The 13,088-nt window shown below is 35.1% G+C and overlaps 1 protein-coding gene across 1 annotated transcript in view; it reads left to right on the top strand.

The window, feature by feature from the left end:
- Positions 1 to 13,088, top strand: part of grm4 (glutamate receptor, metabotropic 4) — a 205,159-nt gene that overhangs the window by 161,375 nt on the left and 30,696 nt on the right. Inside the window, exons 4-5 of the mRNA XM_036128751.1 lie at positions 5,026 to 5,180; positions 5,981 to 6,121. Coding sequence (XP_035984644.1) covers positions 5,026 to 5,180; positions 5,981 to 6,121 — 296 coding nt within the window. The remainder of the gene's footprint in view (positions 1 to 5,025; positions 5,181 to 5,980; positions 6,122 to 13,088) is intronic.

Genomic DNA, 13,088 nt, shown 5'->3' with positions numbered 1-13,088 from the left:
GTTCGACAAGATCATTCACCGGCTGAGTGAGAACCCTAACGCTCGAGTGGTTATCATCTTTGCCAACGAGGATGACATTAGGTTAGTAAAGTCAAGAGTAAATACCAATGTACTATTGATTAAGATAATGACTGTCTTTTTATAAGTTAACAATTACTGGATACTTCCTGAATACTCTCAAATTAAAACTACTACAGAAGGAAACCCAGCAGATCGCATCAAGTCTTGACAAGCAGCATTCACTCCTCATGAAAGAGCGTAGAGCTACAGTGACAGTCGTTGCATTGTCAATGGATTTGCAGCAATCCCTCATACCGAGCATGCATGAAGCGACAGTAGTAAGGAAAACTCCTCTTTAACAGGAAGAAAAACCTCCAGCAGAATCAGGCTCAGTGTGAATGGCCATCTGGCTCAATCAACTGGGGGTTAGAGAAGACAGAGCAGAGACACAAAAAGCACAGAAGCACACATTGATCCACAAATTCTTTCTATGCTAGAAAGAGTAACAGCAGATGATCTGCCTCCCTGGATGGTGTCATAGCTAACAGAATATCACACTAGGTGTACCTACTATGGCGAGAGAAAAAAGACAGAGAGAACATAAAGTTAAACATTGAAATAACATAAAATAATGCAAAATTGGAGAATAGTAGAAGAACTCAGCAGTGTGAGAAAAATAGATCTTTAGCAGCCTAAGCCTATAGCAGCAAAACTACAGAGATAGCTCGGGAAAACCTAAAACACTCTAACTATAAGGTTTGTCAAAAAGGAAAGTTTTAAGCAGAGAGTTAAAAGTAGACAGGGTCTCTGTCTCACGGACTAAAACAGGGAGTTGGGATTAAACCCTTTCAGAATACATCATCCAATAAATTTGAATAATATTAACAAGCTAATTTATTTCGGTAACTCAATTCCCTAGGTAAAATACTTACTAGTAAATATTAACTACACACAAACTTCTATTTCCAAGCCATTGTTTCTGTCAATTGTGATAACATTTTGCTTACAGCTATGCAAGCATGACATTTAAAATTTGGATATTGCATCAGTCTCTACAAAAAAATCTTAATTTTTGTAATAGATTGTAGTTGCTGCTCTGCTTGTCTGTCGATTTTATTCATGATACAAGTGTTGAATCCTAAGTCAGATTCCTTGTTTGTACCCACAAACTTGGCGAATCAAGTTCATTCTGGTTCTGATTTTGATTTACTGCAGAAATGTGAGCTTTCTGAAAAGTACTGTTTGCTTAATGTCTGACTAAATTGTATTGAGCTTGTGTATTTAGTTGACCTTACTCCAATTAAGCATGATTTTAAGGCAGATGAACATGATAATCTGTATTCTATGCTTTTTGAAAGCATATATTAAAAAAATAACTTGTTGCCTTTGGAAAAGTCAATTCTCTACATAATTTCTTAGAGCATCTATCCTTTGCCTAAAATTAGTATTCTATCCATGTACTTTAAAGCATTTTGTAATCTTTTTAGCCAACTATGGTTCTCAACCCATAGTTGAGACACAAGTAACATTCATTGTTTTGTTTTTCTTTTCTGCAGCAAGAATATATCAGCAAGCATACATTATCCAACATCTAAGAGGATAATCCTAAAAGTTAATAATAAAAAAGCTTATTTTTAAACCTCATACAGCACTGTTTTTAGAGGAAAATACTTCCTAACAGTTTGTAGGTCAGTCTATATGTTGCAGAAGTGGGCAGTGACTAGGGTAGTCTCTTGATGATGTCTGGGTCAGAAGTCCCTGTGCTCACTGACTTAAGCCTGTCCTGATAACGGGTAATAGGCTGGATATATAGTAATTACAGAAAGCCAAAGGGATCACAGTACAGCATGACCGTGCTCACTTTGAGCTCAGAGTGACCATGCAATGGCTTAATGACCTAAAAATCCCATACATCGGAAGAAAACGCTGACCTATATTAGGAGAGTCCAAAATATACAGCTTTTTTTAAGTATTAAAAGAAAACTAAATAAATCAATTCAATCCACTGTGTAAAAAGGCAACCTTTTCTCTCTTACTGTGACATGAAATTACACTACATTTTCTTGTTTTAGGCCACTTAAGATTATCAATTTAAGATTTATTTTTCAAATGCCAGATTAATGAGTAAGGGAACATTTTTTCATTCGGTGAGCTTGTTATACCTTTAAAGTTTTCCAGAAAGCTATAAGACCATGTGGCTTTGTGAACTTCTTGCAGCTTATAAGACTGACAACATTTAAATTATGTTTAAATTGGAGGATTAAAGGTGGATGTTTGAGACAGCACTTCAAACTTGTATTTTAAGTACAGGGGGTGGCAGCATCATGTTGTGTGGGTTTATGCTGTAGGAGCGTTTGGAGCACTTTATAAAATTTATGGACAATATTGTGACAAAATATTAAAGCAACATTCCAGACACAAGACAGGAAGGTAAAACTTGGGCACGAGTGGGTTTTCCAGATGTACATTTATCCAAAGCATGGGACTAAACTAAATACACTGTGAATCTATGACAACAAAGTCATTGTTTTAGAATGGGTTTACAAATCCCAGAAATATATAATCCCAGGCCTGTAAAAAATGAGTGATCAGAACTGAAAATATGAATGCAATTCAATGGGCGTACATTTCAGCTAACAGTGAGACGTTTTGGAAGAATACCCAAAAACTTGAATCCAAGTCATGCAGTATCAAAATACAAAGGAAGTGTGTATAACGTTCTGTCTTTGTAGAAAGTTTTACCAAAGCTAAAAAGTATTTTTCTTTGTGATGGCATTTAGCAAATAAAAAATGTTTTGGTAATCTCATTTGTCTAAACTGACCTAAAACAAGAAACATTCAATATGATTTAAAGTCAGACATGAATGATAAAAAGCCTGTCTTTGTATACTCTGTGTATAAATTGATTTAGTTGTATAACCTCTGTTATTTATAATCTAGTGTGGCTGTAGGATTTCTGAAGCTTACAAAAGTAAGAAGTGTAAAAATTGCAAACCTGCTGTCATATTCATTTACGTAATTAAGTTAGAGCTGCTAGTGAAATCCTGTTTCGATAGCACTTTCGATAGGAACCAAATGCCCACAGTAATAAATAAATCAATGCATTTATTACAAACTGCACCACAGAGGCGGGACATCGATGAATAAAAAACTACAAAGTTGCACAGTGATACAAATTTGTGACATGGTCTTTTCCTGTAGCTCCCTTCATAACCAGTAATCTTTGACTTATGCATCAACTATCAATTGTCTGCATGCCAAGATCACATATAGTACTGAAAAGATGTTCACTTTGGTGGCATTAAAACTGTCTAACTTCTACACAAGACAACATGGAAAAGAATGTTTGAGCTGTAAGTAAAGGTTCGTCACATTTCCAGCAGAGTTTTTAGGGTCATTTTTCACTTAAAGTCTTGACTTGACTTTGGTGTATTACTGATGTTTTGGATTGCATTTGAAAAAATGTTGTTTACATCCCAACATAAATTTCCCTATTCAAGGCATCTCAACTATTTAACTAGAAAATGTTTTATCTTACGGCACTTTCCACAAATACGCTAATGTAACTGAAAGGGTCATTCCTACTGCAGGAGTGTTGAACGATATCTTTTCCAGCTGCTGAGTGCGCTAAAGAGACTCCTATGAAAAATAAACCCAATGATTTTGAGCAAAACTATAAGCAATAAATATGTCACTTTAATCATACTTTATAACTTTAATAAAGTCCCACCAAAGTTCTTGAAAAAGTGCCATTGGATCCTATTATAAAGGGATCTTGATGATGGGTGCGGGTTGTTTTCTTTCGTTTGAATCAAGAAAAGAGGAGTGCTCTGATCAGGATTACAACGTAGTGTTCTGCAGCCAAAGCTTTTGACTTTTCTACAGTAGTTACACTCCAAGCTAAGATCACTTAAAAGTTAGCGTTTGTATTATAAGTCACCTCAAAAGCTGTTCCTGATCAAGGGGTTTATGTCTATTTTGAAGAAGGACTCAGAAGAAAATTGTTGTGAAATATTTCAACATGATTACTTTGGATTTACTCTCTCTTTCTAAAATAAATGGATGTAAGCAGACATGAATAATTTACAATCCATTCAGGTATTAAGTTAACTGTAGAAAAACCTGTAGAAAAGTTAAAACCAAGATCACTGAATTGTAATGGAAAAAAGAAAGAGTAACCAATTGAAAACACTTATATTTACCTCAGCCCTTTTTAAAATTTGTTCCTGTGCATGGTCATTTATTTTTACCATGGAAAAGCAGCAGAAATTGTGAAGGGTAAAAAGTGACGCCAAACATACACCTTTGTTTTATCATGCATTGTTAAAGCAATGTAAGGGTAATATTTGACATATCAAATTGCTCTGTTTACTTATAATAGTTCCCTTCCTGAACATAATTGAATAAACAGCTACAGCAAAGCCTGTTATCTGCCCTTAACATTCTTCATTGGCACTAAGCATGAAGCTCAATGTGTTACGGTGTGATTCTGCTTAAACCACAATAAGTGCATTTAAATTCCAGTTCTTCGTTAACACATTCTACTGGCAGTATACATGTCAAGGACCAAGCTGCATGGCAGCTACAATCCATCTTGCAGTACGCGTGTCCAGCTCCAGTCCTCAAGGGCTGGTGTCCTGCCAGTTTTAGAAGTGCCTCTGCTCCAACACAGCAGATTCAAAGGCTCCAACTTCCTCCTCAGCATGTCATTAAGTTCTGCAGAGGCCTGCAAATGGACGATCATTGGATTCACATGTGTTGAACTAAAACATGCAGCATACCGGCCTTTGATGACTGACTTTGGACACCACACCATATAAAGCATTTTATCTAGGTTCACATTTTCCTTGCAGTTTTACTGTATGTGAGTTCAAGCATGCGCTTGAAAAAGCAACAGAACACAATTGCAGAAAGAACTCAGAATCTTCTTGCTGTATGTTGCAAACGTGCTGCCAAGTATTAGACAATAGCAAATAATAATAAAAAAAACACTATATTTCATTTGTTTTCTGCTCTATCCAACAGGCGCCTCCTTCAAGCAGCTAAAAGAGCCAATCAAACAGGTCATTTCATCTGGGTAGGTTCGGATAGCTGGGGATCCAAAATTGCTCCAATCCTGAACCAGGAAGAAATGGCAGAAGGTGCTGTTACCATCCTACCGAAACGACAGTCCATCAAAGGTATTCCCACTGTCACAGTGAACCCCAACCATAACACTGAACTTGACTTTAGAGCTTGGTTTTCATGACTACTTTTCAAGAAGGAGATATTTCTATTTGAAAGAAATTAGGTACAGTACATATGTAAAAAGTACATTTTCAAATTCAAGCCTGTCTTTTCAACATTTGTTCATTTAACATTCTTTCAAATGGGAATATTTTATGATTTATTTTCTTAAGACATGTTAGGCATGCATTCAAATTAATCCTGTCTTTTAACTATTGGATAATAAAACGTTTCCTACTCATTTTATTGTTATGTATATAGAATAACGTATTTTTAATAAGTGAGACTGAGTTTATTACGAAAACGTGTGCACCAAACACCTAGCTTAGTCTCACAAATTCAACAAATCTTTTTCTGAAGCGCTTGAAAGGAGCTTGAAAGAATATGTATGGCTTTCTTTTTTAGTTTAAAGTTTATGGCTTCTGGAAAAATCTACAAACCCTCCTTACTTAAATTCTCTGCCCCCTAAGTGAATTTTGACCTTTTGCTTATGTCAATTTCTGGTTCAAATGCTGTAGTTTGAGAGAAAAAAAGAGATAAAATTAGAGAAATCAAACATCCCTTCTCAAAACAAACCCGTAGTTGCTGTGGGTAATATGCCACAGGGCAAAGTCTACTGTTTTTCTTGATGAACCTTTCTTTTGGTTATTTTTACTATATTATTTACTTATTTTACATAGTGTAAGTATTACCAAAGTATTAGTTGAGTGTTAAGGGAAAAAATACCCTTTCTAATGCTTGTTATTGCTTTCAGGTTTCGATCGGTACTTCATCAGCCGAACCTTAGAGAACAACAGAAGGAACATCTGGTTTGCAGAGTTCTGGGAGAACAATTTCCAGTGCAAGCTTAGTCGGCATGCTGTGAAGAAAGGATCTGGTATCAAAAAGTGCACAAGTGAGTTTGCAAAGAATGGAAAAGTAGCGTCTTGGCCAAAGTGGAGCACTCAATCAATGACCAAGTATACAGCTTGGTTGTGCCATGAATACATTATGCTTGTGTGGGTTTGTGTCAAGGTTTGTGCCTTTACTTTGCATGCGTGGGTTTCGTTGCTTCTCATGGGGGGGCTGGAGGGGCAGTTACACTCTTCCAATATAAATTATGTAAATAAATGAATGGGAATGTCTAATTCTGTGAGAGAAATTAATGGTCTTTTTATTTGTCTTGACTAGTTCATTTGAATTGTTGTACAATAGCAATCACAAAAATAGGCCCCTGCTTGCGGTGAAAAAAAAAAATCAATATTATATCCAGTCAGCTCATTAGAAACTTTCTAATCATTAAAATCAGTAGATTCTTCAGGCTTGTCTCTTATCTCACTGTTCATTGCAACCCTACATTTCTAGTACTTCAGGGTGAACGTAAATCTTACATCTGAGTCTTTTTGATACAGTGGTGTAAGTGGGAATGTTGTTTATGATCAAAACAACAATCTACAGAGACAAAAATTACTGGTACTATATTCTTTAAGCTTTTCTTTGCTTCGTCAAAACTTGCTTTGCACTTTGTGATTAAAACACAAAGAGTGGGAAATATTTCATTATTTCTAACTTTCCCAAAATCTGTTGCATTTACAACCAAGACAAAACTTGAAATTCCTTCTCGAAGATTAAGGTCCCAATCCCATTTAACCCCCCTGCCCTCCTGCTTTGTTCTATCCCTCTATTTTGCACGTTCATGCCATAACAGAGGCTGTCTGTATTCTTTCTGGAGTAGAGAAGGATCAAGCAAAGTGAAAGATCAACCTTATCCATCAGAGGCGAACAGAGACACAGTCATCACTACTTTTTAGGAAAAGAAATGTATTTGATTCATATTGCAAACCACACTTGCAATTGCAGTCAAGTGTATCACCATAATAGATAATTAAAATAGAACAAAATTTGGTTTGGTTGGTAGCATATGTTTGTAAGGTAAAGTGACTTTAATAAACATCCCATTGAGAAAATTTGTTTAGTGCTACAGCCATAGTAATGCATTGTCAAACTGTTCTTTTTCTTGAACTTGACTTTTTGGGTACAATTTTGGCAACATAAAGTGACAGTAAATGACAAATTGATACCAGAAATATTATGTTAATGAGAAGAAGGTTGCTGAGACATTTATTGAAATCCTAATTCAGCTTTCAGCTTACAAAAATGCACAACTCTAAATGCGCATTAATCCTCAGACGAAAAACAAGAATCCCAGAAATGATTTAAGTGGCTTACATCAACCTTTTACCACTGCTCTGTTTTTTGGATCAGCTTAACAGGAACAATTTTCATGAATATGTAAAATACAGGCAAGTAACACACCCTGAGTGAAACAAACCTTGTTTTACCGGTATTTACTGGTGAATTGAAGCCAATTAAATTTATTCTGGACCAAACTGAATTCTATGTTGGGGAATTGAAATTCACCACATTACAAGTTTACCGCATTTCATGTCAAGGCACCAAAGGACCTTGATATGAAATATGCTGTAAATCAAATGAACTCGACTGAACTGAATTCTTTAAATGTATGTTACTGTGCAGAAAGTTTTAACTACAGTTGTTCTGTCTTAGTAGTCTGTGCGGAAACACTTATGCATTCTTGGATTTTTTCCAAAGGAACCAGAACATTCAACAGTAACAGAAAAGCTGTCTCTCAGGGGTTTTCTTGAACAAAGAGTTAGGGTGGTCAGTCGATAATCAAAATGTGACCTGCAAACTGTACCCTGCAAGAGTCTGTACCCTGCCAATGAAGCCTTTCAGTCAATAACTAATATTTTTTTTATGCATGGCATTGTAGTTTCTGCCATATTTTGAAGTAACCAGTCATTATTTCCACTGATTAGTAGCAAGGGAACAGACATAAGAAAGGTCAACCTTTAAAGGTTATATTTTCAACTCTTGCTTTACAACATTGTGTTCAATGCCCAACACAGAGGGAAACCCCCAGTAATCATTATTACCAGGAGAACGCTTAATTTGTGAATGATTTCTGAATTTATCAGTAGTCATGGTTGCGGCTCTTGAGCTAAATTGCTGTTGCCCTTTTCTTCCTCTGAGAACCCTCCTGGGCATAATAAAAATTTTAAGAGCAAAGGGTACAATGATTCCTCTCAGAGCTCTTTGCAAGTTATGTTCGTCTACCCTCCTTTGTTCAATTTGAAAGCACTGTAATTTTATTTCCCAGCCCCCACTTCTGTTAAGGCACATAACCCTAGTTTGTACATGATTCGAAACAATGCAAGAGAGGACCAGATTAATCTTAATGCCTACAATTCTTGTGCTTTAGACTCTTGGTGTTTACCAAACACATTTTTGGAAAGTAGTGAAAATTAATATTTTTATATTAATAATGTGAAATGGGTGGGCAAAGATTGGTAAGAGTTTTTACAGGCCTGCAGCCCCCACAGAGAATGATTTTTAAAACCTCCCTTTTGTGAATAAATAATATATTAACTGCTTTCAGAGGAAGAACAATTTTACCCAGTATAACAAAAAGTGTTTCTAAACAGGATTACCAACTATAGCTTTGATGCTTCTCCCAGTGTTCCTAATATCTTATGTGGGACTTTTTTACCATAGATCAACATTTTCTCCTCTATTCCATGAGACATTGAACTTTTAGATTTTAACTTGTAACTTGTAAAAATGCCACAACCTAATTCTTCCCAACTTTAAACAGACACATGTTGTGTTGTTACACTAACGGTTTTTGTTTAGTATAATAGTGATCTTCCATAACACATTGCAGGTGAGAACAGGCTGATAGAAATAACATTATAATGAAACAAGATAATAAAAATACATTTCACTATAAGGCTTTTGTTGAAGAGGTGTGACAGAAACAGAAATGGTAGCCCTGGTGGAAACATTGCTCCTCTTAGTGATTCCTTCTTCTGTACAACAGGAATACAATTTTAGTTGGGTGTCCAGTTTCTGGAACATATTCCTGTGAATCTAAAATAAACTAGATTACTAGCTAATACAACAAAAGGTTATCAGATTTTTTCTGTTTGGTTTTCAACACCTGTTCTCTGACAAGTTTATATTTTAAAATTCAAATTTCTTAATCTCTACACCTACTTTATCTAAAGAAGGTTATTGTTTAACTCCACAGCTTTTTTATGCTCAGATCACTGAGAATCTTTTATTTTGTGTTATCATTGCTCTTCTTTTTAAAGTGCTCACGCTGCTCTATTTGTATCACTATAATGTGCTCTGTCCCACACATTTTGTGGTCTGCAGAGAGCTTTTTGAGCTGAGTAGTTTGAGTAGTTCAAAAGTGATATGCAAATTTGGGTGAATTCAGTCAAGGAGGGCCGCTTCATCAGGTAACACCTGCATAATCTAATGTCATCCACTTCACAAGCTCTTGACTCAGTCATTAATTATTCTTTTCTAAAAGTCGTGGAATTAATTTTTTTATTGAGTTTCTTTCTTTTACCAGTTTCATAAATTATTTTTTTAATTGGCTGACATTTTTCATTGTAGGTGATGAAAGCATGATGATATTGTTCTTCTGCCTGCCATAGCTGATGACAAATGATTACACTCATTGAGCAAATGTGAAAATTAAGGTTTTTGTCTATGTAGAAAACCATGCTCTCCTCTTAATCCATTAAATGAAAGAAATGGAGTAAATGTACCAACCATAAAATAGCTACTTTACGTTCAATGCTACAACGTTTTATCTTTTTACTTTAAAACCAACTTTGGATCAGGTTTGACCATTCACGTATCTGCAAGGGACATTTTAAATTTAAAAAATCTTTGCACAATCCCATTACGTTAGATGTGTTTTTTAAATTATTCATCCTGATGAATTAGCATGAGATGTATTAAAATGTATGTATTAAAGTATTTCTGATTCTGAATTAGCATGAGATGAGAAAAAAGTTTTAAGATTTGTAGTGACTCATGTTGTGCAGTTTCACAGTGCAATGCTATGGATGGAAAGGCATAACAAACAGCATAAACTAATAATAAAAATACAAATAGACAATAACCCTACAAAAAATCAAACTTGTTTATTATTTTTTTTTAAATGAAAAAAAATATTAAAGGTGGAAACACACCGGACGCGTTGTGGCGCCTAAGCACAGCAAAGCTGCAAACGTGCCTCCAATACTTAGTTTAACTTTTCAGTTTAATCAGTCAATAAATGTACGCTATAATTTAGACATCAATGCCATTGAACCCACTTGATCCAATACCAGAACTTAGAGATAAATTTCTAAAATCTACCAAATACTAAATCCATTATGCAATTAAATGTGTGCCAGCTCAGAACATGCTATGTGCTTAACAAGAACCAACAAGTCTTCTTATGTTTACTCTTTCCTTTATTGTCCATCCATCCATCCATTTTCTGACATGCTAATCCCTCATGAGGTCACGGCGATTGCTGGTGCCTATCTCCAGCGTTCACTGGGCGAGAGGCGGGGTACAACCTGGACAGGTCGCCAGTCTGTCGCAGGGCTTTCCTTTATTGTATCTTATTTTATTTTAGTTTCTTATTGGTGTGTCGCTGTAAAATTTAATTGTGAGTTTTTTTAGACTGTTGACAATATTCTCTTGCACACATAGTGTTCGCAGTAGCACTGCACTCATCGTCCCCACTAATAGAAAATTAGATTATTATACAGACTGCTGGTTTCAAAATATCCTCAAACATGACTGATTCATCTTGTAAAAGCAAACATATATTATAAGCATCAGCTTAAATTACAGCCTTTACCAATATTTAAATAGTCAACTGCACGGTGCCATTCTTTTCCAACTTTCTAAAAAAAATCTCTAAACAAAATTGCTGCTTTTTGTTATAGTAAATAAATCGTAGAGATTGATTGATAAAAAAGATCGGAAAAAAACAAACAAACAAACGGCTGCTTTTATCTGAAATTAATATAACTGATATATACAACAGCCTAGAACTTAGGGAACATTCAAAAAATTTTAGAATAAATGTTCTTTGTTCTAAATATTACAAAAAAGCATAAAACTAAATTATTTAACTTTAACAATATAGTTTTTATATTCTAAACACAAAATACTTTTATAAAATCCTGAGCTCAAATAAGATACTGGTATTTTCCTACAGCTTTTTCATTAACTGCATTTTTCATTTACACCAGGCTGCAGTAAAAGGGACAGCCTTTTAAAGGTCCACCAACTTTTGTGCAGAGGCACAGTTTGAGTGAAACAAACCGTGAGTCACTGTTGATTTGAATCCCTAACATCAGTCATCAAGGCTACCATAAACAGATGAATGCCTGTCCACACAGTGCTCTGCAATTCAACTGCTCAGTGAAAAGAACAACCACATCAAATGCATCTTAACAATGCTAGTTTCTCTTGAGACACAGTTTTTGATGGTACTTAATTGTCCTGCCATAGCTGAGAATAATTTCTTTAGGTGAATATAAAATGTATTCTTTTAAGAATATTTCCCTCTATAATCTATACATATACATGACCTTCGAACATGCCACATCTGCCTTTTCTTTTATCTGCCTGCAACAGCATGACTGAGTTTATTTAATCTGTAATTCTGTAAAATGCACCACATTACAATTTCCTTCCTAACCTTTTTATAAGACAAATGCATTGTTAATGGTAAAAACAAATATGTCTGTTCATTTGATTATCTTAAACATATTTAAGCATTCAATTAAAATACCTAATCAGAGTCTAACTAAAATTGCTTAAATAAACAAATTCTGTTTGCATTTGGAAATGCTGGAGATAGGCACCAGCACCCCTCGCGACCCCATGAGGGATAAAGCGAGTAAGAAAATGGATGGATGGATGGATGGATGGATGTTTGAATTTGGTTTATATTGTTTGATTATTATTGATTTTATTATTATTATTATTATTATTATTATTATTATTATTATTATTATTATTATTATTATTATTATTATTATTATTATTATTATTATTATTATCACTTTTAAAGTTTCATGCTTTAACCTGTTACAATAGATATTCTAAAATAGGAAGTTTATGCTTGTCTATCACAATTTTACAAATCTATAATATGGTCCTAAATAAGTGCCCCCCTAAAACTATATGGCAATATTAATGTGGGATGGTGTGAGGAGTTTGACGGTGAAGCGCTTTTTCCCCTCCAGCTTCCATAAACTGAACAAGTGCCTGCATTAAATTACTTTGATAATAGGTTTGAATTTTTACAAATCATTAATTTCCATGAGGACAAAAATGCTCACCCTGGTGATAAGAGGATGATGTTCAAGACGGAAAGAAACCACCTGTCAAAACGCTAAACAGTACTGGCAGTTATTATCACATATTCAGGCGCTAACATTTTCATAATTAACTGCACCCCAAGAGTAAATTTCCATAAGGTCTGCGGGCTGCAGCAGGTCTCAGTATGGTCTTCAGCATACCAAGCTAATATGCACTGACTTTGCTTGTCTGACCCCAGAGCATGAACATACTGTACCTGGCAACTGCCTAAGCTCCCAAGTGGTCTTTTCAATATTCTGCAGTGTACAAGCTGTGGATTTGTATGAACAGGAAGTGTGGAGGGCAGCCAGTAGAAAACCTTGTATCATCACCTCAGGTCTCTTATATAGATTTATACTGAAAGGTCTCAGCAAGTATTTACAGTGCAGCAATCATGGGGGACATTACTCAAGCACCACTGCTGAACTCAAGTTAACTTTGCCACACAAAATATGAAAACGTCTTGAAACAAGTTCAATGCATGGTGCATGGATCTAATCTTAATAAATGTATCAGTTTGCTAAACGAATATTTGACCTTCCAATCACACAATCACTATAGAATAAAGAAGCTTATTTCTGTATATCTCTGAGCCCATTTAGAACCAAAACAAAATATATATAAAAAAAAATAATCAG

Source organism: Fundulus heteroclitus, unplaced genomic scaffold (genome assembly GCF_011125445.2).
Source record: "Fundulus heteroclitus isolate FHET01 unplaced genomic scaffold, MU-UCD_Fhet_4.1 scaffold_115, whole genome shotgun sequence".
In the NCBI taxonomy this organism is placed as follows: Eukaryota; Metazoa; Chordata; class Actinopteri; order Cyprinodontiformes; family Fundulidae; genus Fundulus; species Fundulus heteroclitus.
The sequence above is the reverse complement of the archived record's forward strand: the minus strand, read 5'-3'. Positions and strand labels throughout refer to the sequence as shown.